This window comes from Indicator indicator, chromosome 16 (genome assembly GCF_027791375.1).
Source record: "Indicator indicator isolate 239-I01 chromosome 16, UM_Iind_1.1, whole genome shotgun sequence".
Classification (NCBI taxonomy): domain Eukaryota; kingdom Metazoa; phylum Chordata; class Aves; order Piciformes; family Indicatoridae; genus Indicator; species Indicator indicator.
In genome coordinates, this window is record NC_072025.1 from 12,675,684 (window position 1) to 12,694,712 (window position 19,029).

The window sequence follows — 19,029 nt, forward strand, 5'->3', positions numbered from 1 at the left end:
CCTTAGGAGCAATTTAAGGAAACTGCACCTCTCGTGGCTTTCATTTGCCAATCCGAAAAAAAAAAAAAAATCACTATAATCTGTGCCCTTGTCCCTGTGTGTTAGAAGAGAGCTATATAACCCTGCTTAAATTATGCACAGTGCTGACATTCTAAGCTAAGCAAGATTATAGGGCAGATCAGGTTTCTCTGCAAGTACCTAGGAAATATGTAGCCTGATCCAAGACACACAGAGGTAAATCCCAGGAGATAAAAACAGTCCAGCAGCTCCAGCGTGGCCAGAAGAGTAGATGGCAACCATACTATGGTGGTGCACAATGATCTTGCCTCCCAAGAGGATTATTTTTTCATTAAGCACCGCAGGCAGGAATTTATTTTTGTGTTTACCATGGCCTATATTTTTCTTCAGCAAAGCATGGGCTGCACTTAGTGGTTGTCAGTCCTCATTTGCTTATATGAAACAGTGATGCCAAAGTGTTATTTCTATACAGCTCACCCCTTGACTTTCTAAATACTCTGTCCTGTTCACATGTAAATTTATTGCAAGAGATGGTGAAGGTTGGTAATAACTGTGTTTTACTCTAAGCCTAATAAACATGCAACAGGATAAATCATATCATCATGCCCAATGATAATATGATTTGTGTTATTTGTGAGTAGCAGGAATACAAATGTTGTCTTTTTCCTAATTGCCTTTCTTTTTCTTCCCAAACAATGCTTCAGCTGCTGGATGACTTTTTTCCAGAAGTTTGGGCTGCTTCTTTTCAATTTTTTTTTCCTTTTTTTCCATACTGTGTAATTCAAACTTTGCTTCACTAATTAAAAAAAAAAAACAAAAAAGTATCCAATATCAAAACTGACAAGTGCAACCAACCCCAAATGATTACATACATATTTCACAATATAAAAAGAAAATTAGTTTTTTCCATAGCAAAGGCCTGGTTTTTAAGTTTCTGTAGTCATGAAGACATCTTGATTTATGAACACTACTGAGGCCTAAAACAAAGTTTGGTTAAGAATACTGATTGCTTCATTGGTTTTAATGGTATGAACATTTCAATACAGCACACAAAACCTCTGGAGTTTAGATCAGCTTAGTGCAAGAGCTCTGTGTGGACATGTTCTCCTCATGCTGCTCATCCATAAGCCACAAGCTTGAAACACCCCTCTGAAGTGAGCTGATGGAGCAAAAAGCTCGGGTTACACATACCCTTCTCTAAACCCCAGCTACAACTGTTATAATAACATAAAGGAGCTTTACCTTAAATTGCCAACATGAGCAAATCCTATTTCTCCAACCTTGCAGCTCAGAGGATACTTTCATCATCAGAATTACATTTTTTCTTATTCTAAGATAACATGGGAGTGAGAGGGTATATTGTCCAGATCAGGCAATGATAGGAAGGAGCCCAGCTGAGCTAAAGGAATGATTATTTCATGGCAGTTTCTTCCTGTATCCTGAACTCTGTAGAGGAATATAAATTCTGAGATTTGATTATTGGTTTATCAACTGACTTTACTGGCATGCCACAGGCTAGGGGGTGGAGGGAAGGGGAAGAGAGATTTCTTCCTCCTCCACAGCCACCAAGGATCTCCCCAGCATAAAACAAACCCATAAAAAGTGGACCTAGGGATCTGTAAGCAGTTAAGCAGCTGACTCATTACACTGGCAGAGTTTAAGTCCTTAAGGTGGAGAGATCCAAGAAATAATAAATAGGTATTGATCACATAGCCTGCAGTTCAGGTAAATCCAGCTGAAGAACCTCTTTAGTCCTCACCAGCAGGATTTTAGTTTTTAGAGATAAAATTGATTTAGTGCTAGGTAATAAGAGATCAACCTAATCTTACTTCCCTCCATACCTGCATTAGACACATTCTTACTAAAACAATTTTTAAAATCTGATACTGTTTTTACTCTCTCCTTCTTATCACTATACAGGCTCTAGGTTATTTACTTCAGACACTAGTTCTTCATATTCTTAAATATTCCTGAAGACTTTCAAAGTTACTTTAAAATTCTTAGACTATTTAGAATTGGCCACAGTGCCAGTCATTCAATCCGAACTACAAAGAATGCTAAAAGGAAAAGATGTTTTAAAACCTACAGATGTGTTAATTCCCTGCTCAGCTACAAATCACTTTTAACGTTTTTGTGTTTCAGCTTCCATCTCTAAACCAGTGATTGTCTGCCCTGATTCCCTCCTCTGTGCTCTGTATTTCAGCTACAAATCCTCCCAGGCAGGGTCTACCCCATTTAAAGCAAAGCTATGGTGTCTCTCAATCTCAGCTGGGGTTTCTATGTCCCAACACAATGCATTGGAAACATTCTGGTGAGTGACTTCGTTTGTTTGCTGATTTGAACTTTTTTTTTCCTACCTAAACCCCAACAGATACTATGAAGGGAGTGACTTGATTTAAACACTACCTTTATGTCACTTTATACTTAATGCAGCATAGTATTTCGAAGCATATAGCTGGGGCTCTCTGGCCCAGCAAGCTCTCAAAACTAGCCCTGCACTAAACAATTAAGTGATTCTAATCCTACAGGTGTAGTAGACAAGCCCTCCAAAAATAAAATACCGTAAGTAGCATAATAGAATCACAGAATTGTTATGGTTGGAAGGAACCTCAAGGATCATCTAGTTCCAACCCCCCTGCCATGGGTAGGGACACCTCACACTAGATCAGATTGCTGAGAGCCTCATTGTAGCTAAGAGGTATGGGCAGTGCTATTTGACAGTTAATATTGAATTTAGAGGTGCACAAAAATCGAGGCGGCAATTTATGCAAACTAGATTCCTCATCGATAACACTTGTGACAGTTACTGTACTGAATGTACCATTCATTTATATTTAACTAATTTAAAAAACATTCATGCACACACCATACAACCATGACAGGAGTGGGTAAAATTCCAGCCTTAGGTGTTACAGTGCTTGCAGTTCTTTAAGGTAGATGCAAAAATTTTCATGCAAACTACTAGAAATACACAGTTAAGTATCTGAGTTTCAAAGCAAATAAAATTGTTCTTTGCACCTACAGCAAAGGAAGAGGAAAGAAAATACAGTGGTAAGGGGAGGAGTGGATGAGTCAGTCTTGATGAAAGAGGTATGTACTGGTGCGGGAAAAGGAAAGAGAGAAGCAGCAGAGCAGCCATTGCAACAAATGTGTCTCACCAGGAATAAAAAATATTTTTCTGCAAGAGCCTACTGAAAGGTCTGAGTACCCTTAGCAGCTGTAAGACAAAAATAATCTGACTGAAGGTAAAATAGAAATTTATTAAAAGCCTTTTTTGATTGATGAGACCTGGAAGACAAAGATGGCATCACAGTCCCTTGGCAAGAAAATTCCTCCAGATGGCATCTATTTCTCATTAATGCTCCGGGGGAGGATCCCAGACATTCCAGCAGGTCCCATCATGACTTTGGATTCAAAGCAGTCCACAAACTCAGCTGCTCTTTGGCTCAGCTCCACTTTTGCTGCACATGCATATGGCACAGAGCAGTGCTACACGACACTGGCTGATGAATGACTTTTAACTGTTAATTTCTGTCTCTTTAAATCACCCCTCCTTGTACTATGTTTTAAAAGGCAGAAACACATCTGTAACCATGCCATCCCCCCAAGACATGACTCAGGCTCTTCACATTTTCTGCTACTTTAAACTTGAAGGATTGCTAGACCACACTAAGAATTGCCACACACAAAATTAAAAAGTGAATGTCACCTCTTTTTAAGTTATTCACACCTCCCAAAGTGGGCATCAGGACAAGCAAAATGTCAGCCCTGAGTTAAGACCATATCAAGTATCTTCATCTTGGTTTCATTTGGCAAAATCAGAGCAGGGCTTCAGAACAGTCTCTAAAACGATAAATCTTTGCTTACTGTCCATCACTAGCCCCTTTCACTCCACCTGCTGTGATGCCACCATAGAATCATAGAATTGTTAGGGTTGGAAGGGACCTCAAGGATCATCTAGTTCCAAACCCCCCCTGCCATGGGCAGGCACACCTCACACTAGATCATGTTGCCCAGAGCCACATCCAGCCTGGCCTTAAAAACCTCCAGGGATGGGGCTTCTACCACCTCCCTGGGCAATCTGTTCCAGTGTCTTACCACCCTCATGGTGAAGAATTTCTTCCTAACAACCAATCTGAATCTACCCATTTCTACTTTTTTTCCATTCCCCCTAGTCCTATCATTACCTGACACCCTAAGAAGTCCCTCACCAGCTTTCTTAAGATACTGAAAGGTCACAATAAGGTCTCCTCGGAGCTTTCTCTTCTACAGACTGAATAGCCCACCCCTCCATACACAGAATATTTGTAGCTGTGTTTGGGGGCTTTTGTCCAGTCAAATTTATACAAATTAAGGAGAGGATTTTCCATGCTCCCCTCTGGATGCTATTCTCTGAATCTCCAGGGGCTCGTTGGCAATTCATTCCCTCTTAACAATGGCTCAAGTACAGGACCACTTCCTCCTGTACATGTTTATCATCAGGGGCGCTTTCATTGTGGAACATCATGGGGCAGTGATCTTACAGCATTTCTGTCAGCACCGCTTGGGATAAAAGCAGCCTATTCAGAGATCCCAGATGAGGTCAGGAGAGCCCAGGATTCCTGCAGCACCTACCAAAATCTCTGTCAATCTCCTCTACTATGGCTTGCATGAGAGACAAGTAGAGTTTAATACAGTAGTCTCATAGTTAACTACACAAGACTGCCTCAGTTTCAGCAGCTGAGAGATTATTCAACAAAATAAAATGACTGCAGTTAATCAAAAAGTCATTTGACACCTCACTAGGATTTGTCTGGGTTAACTCAAAGGGGATGGAGAACTGATACAGACCTGAAAACAAGCAAAGGGTCCAAAAAGCAGAATTTATTAGAATTCCTATGGATTAAGCTGCTAAATAAATCACATTCTTCTCTGTGAGCATAACAGATAAATATATAGGAGCAGTTAGTCCACTGCAGCCTGCTGAGAGCCTAAACAAACCTTATAACGCATGAAGGCTCTTGTGTATGTAACATCTGCATCACAACTGGGGCAGGGAACTGCCACGCTGGGTCTGAGCTGTGTAGGAGGCTGACGATGCCCTGCTTGTCCCTGTGACATCGTCAGCCTGCAGGCAAAACTGGAGGGTGCAGTTTGGAAACAGGGCTGATTATCTGCTGGCAGCTGATAAACTCAGTGCCCATGCAGTAACAGCAGGGCCTTCTATTTTAACTAGGAAAACAATACAGCAGAAGCACTGACCTATAGTTATGATTTTAATTGTTTATGTCCACATCTTACCCCGCTTCCTAGTCAAATTAACACATCTCTTCTGGTTAAGATAAGCAATACATCCTGAATATCCTGGATACTGATACAGGCCAGAATGTGATTATACTAAAATCAGTTGATAAATCTTCTTCATTTGTTCTTTCCTGACATACAAGAGCTAAAGGAATAAGCCAAAATCAAACATAGTATGCTCAAGGAACAATTAAAATGGGTATTTTAATTCACCTTTGTAATTGCTCAAAAGCTTCAAATTTATATTGCTTTAAATTATTGTTGTTCTGACCAAAAAAAAAAAACCCACCATTTTTTTCCCTCTGTGAAAGGTATTAGCAGCAACATTAAAAGCTGAAGGGAAACGAAATTGCATTTTCCACATTCGTTATGAGCTTACTTTAATTGTGTGATGGGAAAGGTATTTATCATTCATAGCTTGTTCTTCTCTTCAGATGCTCTCTTCCAATTTGGACTGGAAGCGCTGTGCTGAAAAGGATCATTACCCAAAATCACATACATCATCTCTCCTTCACAAATGAACACTGTAAACACTGCAACAGCCACAAAGACACTGTATAATCAGGGCCCAATGCAGACCTCACACACAACAAGTAATCAGACTAAAACTACCCAAAAGAAATAATTTTTCCCTAAAACATACTCCTCCCAAAGAAAGGGCAAGTCAATGGCCTTGCAGCTGCTGAAAGACTCTCTGGTCTGTCTGATGTGCAAAATCCAGAGCCTACAAACACACCTCTGGCCCTGTGGGACCTTGCCACCTGAAGTCTTGGCACAAGCAATTTTATCACCTTTGAAATGGAGAGTGTTCTCACCTCTGGTATTTATGCAGAGTTTCAAGCACATACCAGAAGCTCTACACTGTGAACACATCATGAAAGAAGATGGGAGACAGCCACACACTGACTTATACAAATTAAAGTGCTGGGACTGAGTGTTGTTTCATGAAACAAAGAGTCACAGAGTTGTATCATACAATGTTTCCACATCAGCACACCCCAAAAAAACCCCATTTGAAATAGAGTCATACCACTGGCTGCATAGATTTATAAAGCAATGGGGTCCCATGGCAAGAGGTATATAAAGGCATATGGAAGAACTGCTTTCTTCAGTCATATTCATGTCTCTGGGCACTAAATGCAGTATTTCTGACTAATAAACACAGTCAGATGCAATGCACTTCCAAAATTACAGAAAGGTAATTTTCGAAACTGAATTAATTCCTGGTTAATTCCTCTCCCACTTAAACCTATCATTTATAGGGCATTCTTGGCCCCTAGCAAAGAGAGGCTGATCTATGCCCCAGCATTCTGAAAATCATTTTGAGTTGCTCTTTTTGTCATAAAGAGAGGAACACAATGTCTGGGGTAGCAAAGAAAAGGGAGAAAGATTTTCATCTCCTTACAGAGTCTCATGATCTACTTTTAAATCTTTTGCCATTACTATTTAATGGTATTATAATTACTGTGAGTCTCCAGTGTTCAGAACAACCACAAAACAAACACAACCTTGATTACGCTCTTATTATTATTTGTATTACAGTGGCAACAAGAGACTCTGAGCTTTACCATGGGAGCAAAGGAGTATGCATCTCCAAAAACCCATAACTAATATAGAATGAAAATTTGTAGGTTATTACATACAGAAAAGACTGGGGGAAAGGGACATAACACAGAAGTTGCTATATCTAGTTTATAATGGTATTCTTTTCTTACTCTAGAAGCCTGACATTCCTCTTTGGAAAAGATTCTGTCCTTCATGTAACTGGACACAAAGATAATCAGTAGTTCTAGTCTATGGAATTGGCTTAAACCTTATTGTTTAGAACAAGTTCCCTAAAATCCTCAAATTCAGCTATTTCCCCTGTTGCCAGTCTAACACACAGCAGTCTTGGTAGCTTATTCTCTGCTTCCAAGCCTGCCACCAGTCACACATTCTTGTTACAATTAATAAGGCACAGGCTTATTTATCCTCTAAAATTGTGAGCTGCATTTATCCTCTAAAGCTGAGCACACATGTAGCAGTAGACCAAAGGCTCCTTTGTGGAGAAAGCACATCATTTTGGAAGAAACAAAGACAGGTGTCTCCCGTGCTCAATGCTGCTCATAAACAGTAAAGCAAAGCAACTGTTTGATTTACGCACTCACATACTATTGAAGGAGTCAGTTAATCAGAAAATTTGATTTTACCATTCCCAAGTGATTTCACTTCAACTTTGAAGTGTCATCCCTTTTTGGTATTTGCACTTTTTCAGTAGTGGAAATTAATACAGCAGAGGGGCTAGGTCTAAAATTCAGAGATGAAAGATGGCAGTGATGGGTATGAACTTACTTTAAGCTCAATCTTCTCTTCTAATTAAAGTCTTAAAACTTTCTTCTCTGACACAGAAATAGAAGAGTGTCTCATATTTTGAAACAGTTTTAAATACAGTCCATAGTTACCTTCCCCTGCAGAGGAAACCCTCACTGTATCCTGAAAGACCATTTCTGGCAGCAGCTCCACCCACAGTAAAAGGCTGGAGGCTGGTCTCCCAGAGCTGCCAAATCAGCATAATGGCAACCTGTGGGAGACTTCACAATACTTTGGATGAAGCTCTGCAGGTAAGACAAGACCCTGGGAGCTGCTGTTGGCCAGCTCTAATGTCACAGGATGTGCCAGTGACACAGCAATTACAAAGAGTTAGTCCTGACTTGCTGTGATGGATAATAGTTCAGTTACCAAAATGAAAAATTACTGACAAACTGTAGCTGCCTTTGTAGAATCAACTTACTTAAACAAGATGGGAAGGCAGAGTCAATGAACTAGTTATGCACAGCTCACCAACTGTTCCATCTGAATTTACATTTTAACCTAGACAACTCTAAATAACAGCAGCATCGGTAGATCCTCTTTCTGTATTACATACCAATGGTCCTGACATGAATCTATCATTTCAGAGACTTAATCTTTCCTTCCTGAAAGATTTCAGACTGGCTTTTAAGGCTTCAGGATTCACACTGAAGTCTATGGGTCCTTTTCCCATCTAGATTCATAGATTGGAAGTGAAATAAAACTGTGAAAGTTATATTGCAGATTATAGGTTTTGAAAACCTGACAGTTTTTTCCCCACTCTGACTTGAGTGCTAAACAGACAGCAGGTGCTACAAAATACAGAGAATCTATGACAGCTTCTATTCTGTGCATATTTCTCCCCGGTCGAGCTTAGAAGGACATGCAGCAAATACAACCTAAAATTGCTTCTAGCCCAATAAATGACCTCTGACTATCAGAAATAATTCATTTTTTCCTCCCCTTTCCCTGCCCCCAGTTTATTTTCCTATTTTCCATTGTAGAAGTTCACCTTCCAGTTCACTTCACCAGCATAAAACCCAACCTGGAACCAGCCAAGATCTGCAAATGAACTGATAAAAATAGTTTAACTTTGTAATTCCAAGAATGTAAAACTTGGAGCACTTCACTAAATTTTTCTCTAGGCAAGAAGACCACTCCCTGAAGTGAGCAGGAATCTTACACAGCTGAGAAAAAAAAGGTTTTCTACAGAAAAGGTTGCTAAACTCCATTTTCCATAAAACATACTTCAGTGGAACTTTGCTTCACAGCCTTGTTACACAAGCAGTGGTGCAGAAAATGTTCTGTTTCCTGTGGAGGTCTCCCTTACAGCAAGATCAGACTAAAAACACTTTCAAATTCAGATCTGCAATGGCAACCCCATAAAGCTGGTAGAAAGGCTTCTGGCAAGCTCTGGCATTACATGTTGTTTTTTGTCTTTGTTTCTTTAAAGTGTATAACACAGGTACACAAACACCGGCAGGCTCACTTCACTTATTTTGGCAGATGTAGGATTTATGTACTTCTCAGACTACTGAAATTTGTGTTTGATTAGATCTTACACCTTCTCTACTCTTATATGCATAGGCTTTTGGTGCTGAAAGACTGGCCTTGCATACATCCACAACTTAATGACAGCTGTTGTCACAGTCTGTGCTTCTGGCCCAGAAGGCCAATGGCATCCTGGGCTGCATCAAAAGCTGTGTGACCAGCAGAGAGAGAGAGGTGATTCTGCCACTCTGCTCTGCTAAGACCACACCTGGAGTACTGTGTGTCTGGCTCTGGAGCCCTCAATACAGGAAGGACATGGACCTGATGGAGCAGGTCCAGAGGAGGGCCACAAAAATGATCAGGGGGTTGGAGCACCTCTGCTATGGGGACAGGTTGAAGGATCTGGGGCTGTTCAGCCTGGAGAAGGCTCTGGGGAGACCTGATCATGACCTTCCAGTACCTGACAGAGGCCTACAAGAAGGCTGCAGAGGGACTGTTTACGAAGGCCTGGAGTGATAGGATGAGGGGCAATGATTTGAAATTAGAGTAGATTCAGACTGGATGTTAGGAGCAAGTTCTTTACAGTGATGGTGGCTGAGCAGTGGAACAGGTTGCCCAGGGAGGTGGTAGAGGCCACATCCCTGGAGATTTTCAAGGTGAGGCTCGACAAGGCTTTGGGCAACTTGATCTCTTTGAGGATGTCCCTGCTCATTGCAGGGGAGTTGGACTAGAGGACCTTTAGAGGTCCCTTCCAAACCCAGTGATTCTATGATTCTGTGATTGTCAAACTAGTGTTTTCAGATGCTCCAATTTTACATTTACCTTCTGTCAGAAGTATCACCTGGCACTGTATTAAAAAATGAAAAAAGTTACTCTAACTGGTATGTGACTGGAATCACAGCAAGGAGAAGTCATACAGTTGGAAAACATCATTGTAAGTTAATATTTAAAAAAATTAACAAAAAGCTCCTGTGTCTGTTTTAGGAACTGAACCTGAACTTTGAGAGAAACTGACTGAGCAGAATCAGACATTCTCATTAAGTTAAATTAGCCAAGAGCAATTTGCCTGGCTGGTCCCCTCTATCTATTAGCTTTTATATTCAGCCAGTGATAAGCCTAATCAGGTTTTTCAAACAAAAGATTTCTCAAAAAAACCAATAAAGCTATCATGTTTATTAGTAACAGATTGCACTTCCATTGTAAAAAGGCAGCTAAGAAGCTGAAGAAAATTCTAAAGTGCATCCTAGTATCTAATAGCAGCCTTTCCTCATAGCAGGAACATGACCCCGCATAGGTGCTGATTAATGTCAGATTTACTGAAGACAAAAGGAGACAATCTATTAAAGGACAAATGCCAGGAGGCTACACAGAGCTGCCACATGGCCTCACAGGAAGCCACAGGTTAGCCCTCTGATTGCAAAGATTATATCACAAGGTCTTTTCCCCCCCCTTTCACAATGAATGCATCTCAAAGAGTTGTCAGGCCCAAAAAGCAGAAAAAGAAATGCAATAGTATCTAAGGAGATAAGCATCAACCAACAATGCTGATGTGACAATAAGCAGAGAAAACCTAAAAGCCAGGTCCTGCTGGAGTGCACTTAACTTAAACACCACCAGCAAAAATGAAGGTAGAGAGGCAGCAAGAAGGTCAAAGAACCCAGGGCCCAGAAATGTCAGGAAGGTAGTTCCTTAAACTCTGCACATGCAGTGATACTGCTATCAAATTTAACCCTGCAGACTTTCTAAATATATTAAGAAAAAAAAAAGGTAGAATATTGAGTTTATTTTAAGACAGGCTATTGAGAGGAGCACTACTAAAACAAGATTCCATAGAAATAGCTTGTTCTGTAAAATTCCACTTGCCCCTTTCAGACAGATGGGCACACCACGTATGTCCTAACATGAATTGAAAGCTTTGACATTTTTATGCCTCAGTGCATCCTGGTTTGCAAAACACTACAGTAAGGAAACCTGGCCAAAGGAACAGCATGCTGCAGCCCTTCACATGCACACTGCATACATACTAGGTAATAGAAAAAAGGCAACTTAAATGACAATCACCCCAGAATTATATTTTGTAACCCAAATTAATCTCTTACAGCAGACAACTTCATCTGAGCAGCACAAGCTGAGGCTTTGACTCTCTGTTGTTCATTCCAACATTCTTTTTTTCATCAGTCCATGGCTGACTACTCTCTTTACAGCATGTTTCTATAGTGACCAACTGCTAAATTCATACACAAAATATCTCCTTTTCCACCTGCCTTACTTCAGACATGAAAAATCATAATGTTGTTTAAACAACATTCAAAAACCTGAGCCTCAAGCTGTAGTAAGATGGCATGGCAGACTATTTCATCACTAACTTCCATAGCTCTTGAAACAATGCAAACCCAAATAAATGCAGCATATGCAGATGAAAGCAAAAATCTTCATGGCTCACTAACAATTATTTGAAAAGCTAATATATAAAGGACTAAGACAAAAATAATTTCCAGTACTTTAGAGAAGTACCAGAACCCTCCTTTCAAGCAAGTATTGCATTTTTCAGCAGCTTTTTGGCTAGTTATTGTGCCTTGGTTACATTAACAGCACTTTGCCCCAAGTGCAGCAGCCTTTCTAGAGAATAACAAAGACACACTTTAGATGAGGGTAAAGCACTGTGTTCCCAGAAGACAGGGCAGCACATTTTTATAATAGCTAATATGGCAGTGAATCATCCTCCAGAAATAATGACTGAAAACATTAACCAGGGAATATAGCAGATTGAAGTAAAAAAATTTGAAAATGGACTCAGGTGGTCCAAGTTTTAGATATACAAATAAACAGTATGAGAGGGGAAACACTGAGTGAAATGTGAAGTAATGATCAGAAAGACTGGGTGTATCTATCATCCTCGAGGTTGAAAGAGGAAGATATTAAACTCTGCTTTCTGGAAAATTGCCACTGCCAGTTTTTGACAAAGTTGTCAATTATACAGGTTTATCTTGACAGATAATACCTGAAGAAATGGGGATTTAGAAACACTTGGGACTAAAAGGAGAGAGATGAATGTGCTGCGGATGATAAATGGAGTGGATTCAAAGTAGAAGAGAAAAGAGGCCAGCTTCAAAGGGTATAATTAAATATCCTTAATTAATGTATTAGAGTGCTGCAATTAAACCATATACCTACTTTCAAACTTGGATTTTAGAGAGTAAGTGAAGAAAATGGATAAAAAACTAAGAATGTTTTATGCTGTAAGACTGCCTGGCATAGAATTTAATCAGGTAACTTCCATCTTTCTATTTTTTAAGTAACCTCCTTATATCAAAACATGCACTGACTGCCCAGGCCTGAGAGCAACAAGATAGTAAATCACCATCAGGCAGATTTTACTGAAATTGGTCAGATAATGCACTAGAAAAAGAGGACAGTGCTTGAGTAATAGTGGTATTTCAAACACTTCAATAATCATGTAGCTTTAATGTACATGGATATAACAAGGATCAACAAGTAAAAGGAGGGCAGCAACTAACACACTAAGTGGGATGCAAAATGTATTTTGAAATTCTTGGAAGAAGCCTCCTACAGTATCATAAAGCTCTGCTCTAAAAACATACCCTGCAGAAGAGTTCGGGATATTTTCTATCTCAGTTTCTCAACAGAACGGAAGACATTTGGTTGTGTTCATGAAGAAAGAGTTCATGGGTTAAGGTTTCAGCACAAGATTGGAAACAGCTAGGCCTAAACCACCGTTTTGGCATTGACTTGTTTGGCCATGTACCTCACTTTTGATATACAAGGGACCAGCAATACCTGCCTCCCAGGCATTTCACCAGGACACACGTATCCACAATCAAACTATCGTGGATATAATTGGAAGACTACCTAACTATCGACGTAAGAGGCTCTCGTATGTTGGATACGGCCACACCTCAATGTTACTTATCTTAACCTAAAATAATTTCAGTTACTCATATTAAATAACTTTTCTGTTTACAGCACACAAAGGCTTTATTTGCCACATGGCTAGCCAGTCCACTTTTACTCTTAAGTGAGTCAGGCAACTACTACTAGGAGAATTGAATTTCTATCCTTCTGCTTTGACTCTGGCTTCCATCTGCCATGGCTTTTTTTACACAATCACTGAGGCTTCAACCAACAGAAGCAATTGAACAACAGAAGCTAGGGCTTCAATACATGCCATGAGTAATAATTCTGCTTCCTAAGAGCCAGCCAACTGCAGGAAGTTTTGAAAAAAGCACTGTATGATGACTGGACAGATTAGTCTTGAACACCATATTACAATCCAGACAAAAGTACTTGGTTTGGATAAGCACAAAATCAGTATTATAGAAATGGCTCCTCTTTCTCCCCCACCCTACTTGTAAATGCAACAGAAATTAGAAATGCATTAGGGAGGGGGCACAGCAGTTGCTTTCCAAAGGGCTAATAAAATTTCCTAGCTGAACAGCACTTGACTTCTGATTGACAAGTGATGAACATGACAGTATGCCTGACTCACATTACATAAAAATGACAGCATAATGCACTGAAGCCACCCCATTTGTCTTCAAATTACTTTCACTGATTAGGAAGAAGACACAGGGTGCAAGTTGGAGGTGTCTAAGAAAGGCGAAACCTCTAAAGAAGAAGCTACCGAAGGCCAGACAGAACATGCTGACATAACAGAGGGAACTAAAGATCAAATTTGCTGTTGTAGATAATTATAATTGAAGACCAATGTACTTCAGTGACTGTACTTACCTACCCAGGTCCTGCCCTTAGCCTGTGGGTGAAGTAATGGGCAAGTGTAATTCATTATTTCACAGAACCATTCAGGTTAGAAAAGACCCCTGGGATCATCATCCAGCCATTGATCCTAAAGGTGACCCCTTAACCATATCCCAACCACCACAGCTAAACAAACTTTAAACACATCCAGGGATGGTGACTCCACTATCTCCCTGGGCAGCCTGTTCCAAACTCTGACCACTCTTGCTGTGAAATTTTTTTTCCTAATGTCCAGTCTAAACCTGCCCTGCTGCAGCTGGAGGCTGTTCCCTCTTGTTCTATTTGCTAATTACCTGTAAGAAGATACCAGCACCAACCTCTCCATGTCCTTTCAGGGAATTGTAGAAAGCAACAAGGCCTTCCCTCAGCCTCCTCTTTTCCTCCTCTATTGCCTGTTCTTATTTCCACCCACAACTTTTCTCACTTATTTACCATGTTCTTTCCCCTGCCCAATGGGGGTGACAGGGGTGAGCAAGTGGCTGTGTGAGTGCTTGGGTGCTGGCTGAGCTCACCCAGTCTGCCCGCTCTAAAGCATGTTCCTGGGCCTCCAAACACCAATTGGCAGCAGAAAGTAACTGCAAAGCAATTCTGGAGAGCTGCAGTGCTTTGCTTTGCTGCTGTGCTGTCCACAGGGGTCCACCAGAGTGAAGTGCTGCTGCTGCACTCCCCTTGCAGCATACAATACATATAATGTAATACATGGTATTAGCTTCCAAAGAAATCTTTAAAATGGCTGTTGCATCACCCAACCAAGAATATAACTTAGAAATGCAGGATTCTTCAATCTCTGGCTGCTGTTTTCCATTCACAATAAAAAGATGTTTAAGAAGTAAGGAAAAAAAGACACCTCCATGAACCTTTGGCTTGCTTTGCCTTAATTTTTCTGCAAAACATGGTATCCCTCTGCTGGGCAAGAATAGATGAAGCAGCAAGGAGCTGTGAACCAAAACTGGCTGAACAGCAAAACAAAGCCAGCCTGTACAGACAAAGGACAAGTGAAAAAGGCAACTGATAAATACATGGCTGACCAAAAGCCTGAGAAAATAAGAAGCCCAAACACAATGCAAACCATTAAGTTAATGTATTCACAGTTTAGATTCCAAACACTGTCCAAACAAGGAACTAACATTTTTCATAACATCTTTAAAATGAGTCACCCTGAAGGTTGTCATCTTGACAAGCACCAGTTCTCTAAGTAAAAACAATTGTTGCAATATTTAGGAAGCAGTAAGAATTTCCTAAAGCAAAAGATTTTTGTCCATGAAAATCTAAATTATGAGCTATAAAGCCTGCGCTGCATGAAGCTATTAAAGCAATTTAAATGAAAATTATGTCTTCATAACATTGTTTTCCAGGAGAAATTATGGCAAAGTGTAAATAAGCTTTCAGACCACTTCTTCTTGTTTACTTTTGGCATTACATTGATATATACGTATTTAAATATGACAACCACAGTAAAGACAGGACAATTTCAGACATCAGCAGTGACACAGATGAAAAAGCAAACTCCAAACTGAGAAATGTCTCGTATCATACAAGTTTTTTGGAAATACTAGTTAAATCTTACTCTGATCTCTCAAGTATGAGAAGTTAAGCCTTCTTCTCATTAGCCCTGAGGGTGGAATGTAGTAGTCCATTTTGTTTCATATTTCTTGTTCTGTCCTACAAATGACTCTGCTCAGTTCTCCAAGAGTTGGGATACTACTCATTTTTAAACCAAGGAAGGACTCGGGAAAAATATCATGATCCTGTTTAAAAATAACATTCTAATAAATTACTTCTAGGAAACAATTATTTGGGGTTAAAAACATAAACACAAATCAAAATTAGAGCATACTTTTTGCCTCTTTTATTAAAAACAGTTGTAATACTTGACATACATTTGGCAAAGATACAAGACTGTATCTCCACTTTCCAGGAATCTAACACAAAGTATTACAAAGCAGCACTCTATGCAATTAGTAGGTCCTGGGCCAGTTTTTCATACTGCAAACTGCTGGGTTTGTTTCAGTTGTTTAAGTGATTCTGCTTTTAGCTTGCCTGCATCATCAGTAACAGTATATTGGCTTCAAATATACTAATCTTAGATGTACAAACATGCACACAGTGCAAAACTGCACCCAGTACCTGCTGCTAGATACTGAAGAGAACCTTCTTTACCATCCAGACAGACTTACCCTTTGGTACCATGGGTACCACTTTCCACATTGAAGTCTGTCACTCCAAGCCTTTCACTTTGTTAACTGAAGTTTGTTGCACTACAAGTCTTTTTAAATCATTTTAGGGATCAGAAAAGAGGGCAAATCTTACCAATAGGAAACTCTCCAGAGGGAAGAAGTCTATAGTGACAGAAGCAGATACAAAGCCTTGGTATAGACAAGTTTCTTTAACCAAACCTACACAAAAACATCAATTATACAGGAGCTACATTAATAAAAGGGGTGAAGGGGAAGAAGTCTTTCCATAGTCATTACCCACATTCTCAACAGGACTAGAGTTACATAAGAAAAGAGTATCAGTCCATTTAACAAGATGCATTTTCCCACTCTTGTTTTAAGGTCAACTGGAAGCTTCTCTTTTCAGTTTTTCTAAAATGTCATCTGGCGCCATCGATACCAAAATCTTCACCACTTTTTCACGTGATTTACCACCCTGGTTTAGACACACACACAAAGAAAAACATCTTTCAGAGAATCACCACCAAATACACACTCCAAGAAAATCTCACTGTAATGCCAACAAACCAAGTACTTTGAAAATAATTCAGTGTGGGAATGCATCAGCAGGAGGTTGCTCATCAATGTCCATCCTAGTTATTTGAAAGGTGAAAGATAAATGTTGGCACACTAATGAGGAAATTTGCCTATGCTTCAGAAAAAGCAAGATTCAAACCTTCACATCTCTACCTTTTGGTAACACAGTGCTAAATGCATCAGTCACATTGCCATTTACCACTATCCTGTAACAGACTTCTACAGATACTATATTATACCAAGAGTCAAAAATAAAATGCACAAGTTTTCCTTGTGCTCTTATGTTCATAAACTATAAATTAACATGGCTGGAAAGACTGACAAATTATTTGTTCAGTACAATGAATAAAACGAGGAGTTTCCAATTGCCAGAGTCAAGACGTGTAAACTCTACAACAAAAAAACTTGAGGCCTAGCTATAATCCAAGAGCTAATACATGCTCTTGCTTATATGTGACAGTTGTCTGAAAATTTTCACTCAAATACGGAAGTTACTTCAAAAAACCCAAAAAGTTGTCAGTAAAATGCACATTGTCTGATAAACACAAATTTTGTGAACTGCATTTGACATGAAGATGAGAATCTTTGAAAAGCACAGAAAACATGAACCATGCAAATCTGGAAAATGTATTATGATGGAAACTATTACAATTAAAGATCTCAAGATCAGCTGTGGTTCTTCCCATACTATGCTTGTTCTCAATGAAACATTCCATTAACTCAAGTAAACACCTTTAAAGTGTCTTTTGGAGCAAATTTAGAAAGCAGTTGCCTGTACTCAATGAGTAATTTTCAAAATCTTGAATTCAAACTGCAGAAGGGCAAGACTGAGAGGAAAAAAAAGCACAACAAAAGGAAGTACCTTCTCTAATATAACTTCACTCTTCTTCACTTCTAGCACCTTAGAGAGGTAGCGACACAGCTCTGCATTTGCCTCCCCTTCTGATGGTGGTGCAGCAATAGCTACACCTACTGCCTCAGCTGTCACATCTATAACAAATATTTTAAGGATTTTATGCTCAAAATATTCAAAACATCTACTCGTTTTCTTCAAAAATGAAGAAATACTTTCAAAAGGATTTTAATTTAAAACCAAATAAATGTACACATCAGGAAATAAGCGTGTTTTTATGCTTCATAAATTGCCTTAAGTTAAAATTGTTAGCCAGTACAAAGAAAGATAATCTTCTAACACAATAAACAGAGAAGCCTTCAGACCTGTCCCAAGAGCACAGCCATGAATTACTATTTTTCCACACAACCAGGCACTGTTCCAAGCCCCTCTCTACGCTGCCCATTCTGCTTCAGGTCCAGGACAGTTTGGTACTATGCAGCATAATACTTATCAGGTTATCTCACCAGAAAGAAAAGAGAAAAAGGCATAATAAATAAGCAGCCCAGAGAGCTATGCTATCGATTTCCTTATGCTGACAGTTGAGTCTGGGTTCTCCACTACAGCCCACCTGTCAGTCTCATACACCTACCTGTAAAAAAAAGAAAGCATTTAATTTGTATACAAACCAGATATGCAGAAGAATGAATTTTATTAGGTCAAAATTTATAATTCAAATAAAACCGCACCACCTTTTGAGGCACAAAGAGCAGGCACAAACCGACCAGCGTTAGACTGAAGTGCAGACCAAACGCGTCTGCTGCTAGTGGTTTAACAAAACCGTGTTGGATCTTGCACCGCGCTCACAACCCCACCTGCCGCTACTGCCGGGCCGGCACCTTGCTACTTTCTTTTGCTTGCTGATGATTTTTCCCCCCAACATAGTGGGGGGAGTTAAACTCTGGAATTTGTTTGACAGACTAGTAAGAAAAAACATCCTCCCTGCTCCGTTTCCAGTTACCAGCAGTGGTTAAAACCGCCACCGCCACTCGTCGGACAAGAGCGACGGGAGCATCTCAAACCCCGCTACCAACCAGCGCCCTAGCCACCTGGCAGCGCGGGACTGCCCCGGCCGAACGCAGCAACGTCTCTCGGGCCTGGCGGCCTCAGTCCAGCCTAGCCCAGCGGTGGGCAAGCTCTCCAGAGAGCCTCCCTCCCAGGCGGCCCCACCTGTGACGGCGCTACACCGAGAGCCGGGCTTGGCGCGAACCGCCACCCTCACGTAGCCGTCGCCGGTCGCCACCACTGGGCCCGCGGCGACTTCCGGTTCCGCAGACCCCTTCCCGGCTCCTTTTCCCTGAAACAGACGAATAGGCGCGATCACCATGGGCACCACCTGCCTGCCGTCACCTCCCGGGAAATCCCCCCGTCGCACCTTTCGGGGCATGGCCCCACTACCGCTCCGCACTGGCGCCGCCAGCAGCCGCCGGAAGCAGGCGAGGCGCAGCATAGCGTGGGGCGCCCCTTCCGGCAACACTATTGGCCCGC

The 19,029-nt window shown here is 40.6% G+C and overlaps 1 protein-coding gene across 1 annotated transcript; it reads right to left on the reverse strand.

Annotated features, from left to right (window-relative positions):
• Positions 1-15,728: 15,728 nt before the first annotated feature.
• On the reverse strand, positions 15,729-19,012 carry C16H15orf40 (chromosome 16 C15orf40 homolog). Its single transcript, XM_054387836.1, has 4 exons — positions 18,917-19,012; positions 18,712-18,838; positions 17,512-17,639; positions 15,729-16,548 (listed from the first exon to the last, which is right to left on the reverse strand). The coding sequence occupies exons 1-4, from the start codon at positions 18,989-18,991 to the stop codon at positions 16,456-16,458; spliced, it is 423 nt and encodes a 140-aa protein (XP_054243811.1). The 5' UTR covers positions 18,992-19,012; the 3' UTR covers positions 15,729-16,455.
• Between the last annotated feature and the right edge of the window lie 17 nt (positions 19,013-19,029).

Coding starts and splice junctions, on each gene's coding strand:
- C16H15orf40 (XM_054387836.1), bottom strand. CDS start 18,991: ATGCTGCGCCTCGCCTGCTTCCGGCGGCTGCTGGCGGCGCCAGTGCGG. Junction 18,839..18,916: donor GTGGGGCCATGCCCCGAAAG/GTGCGACGGGGG, acceptor CGTCTGTTTCAG/GGAAAAGGAGCCGGGAAGGG. Junction 16,549..17,511: donor GTGAAGTTATATTAGAGAAG/GTACTTCCTTTT, acceptor TGTCTAAACCAG/GGTGGTAAATCACGTGAAAA.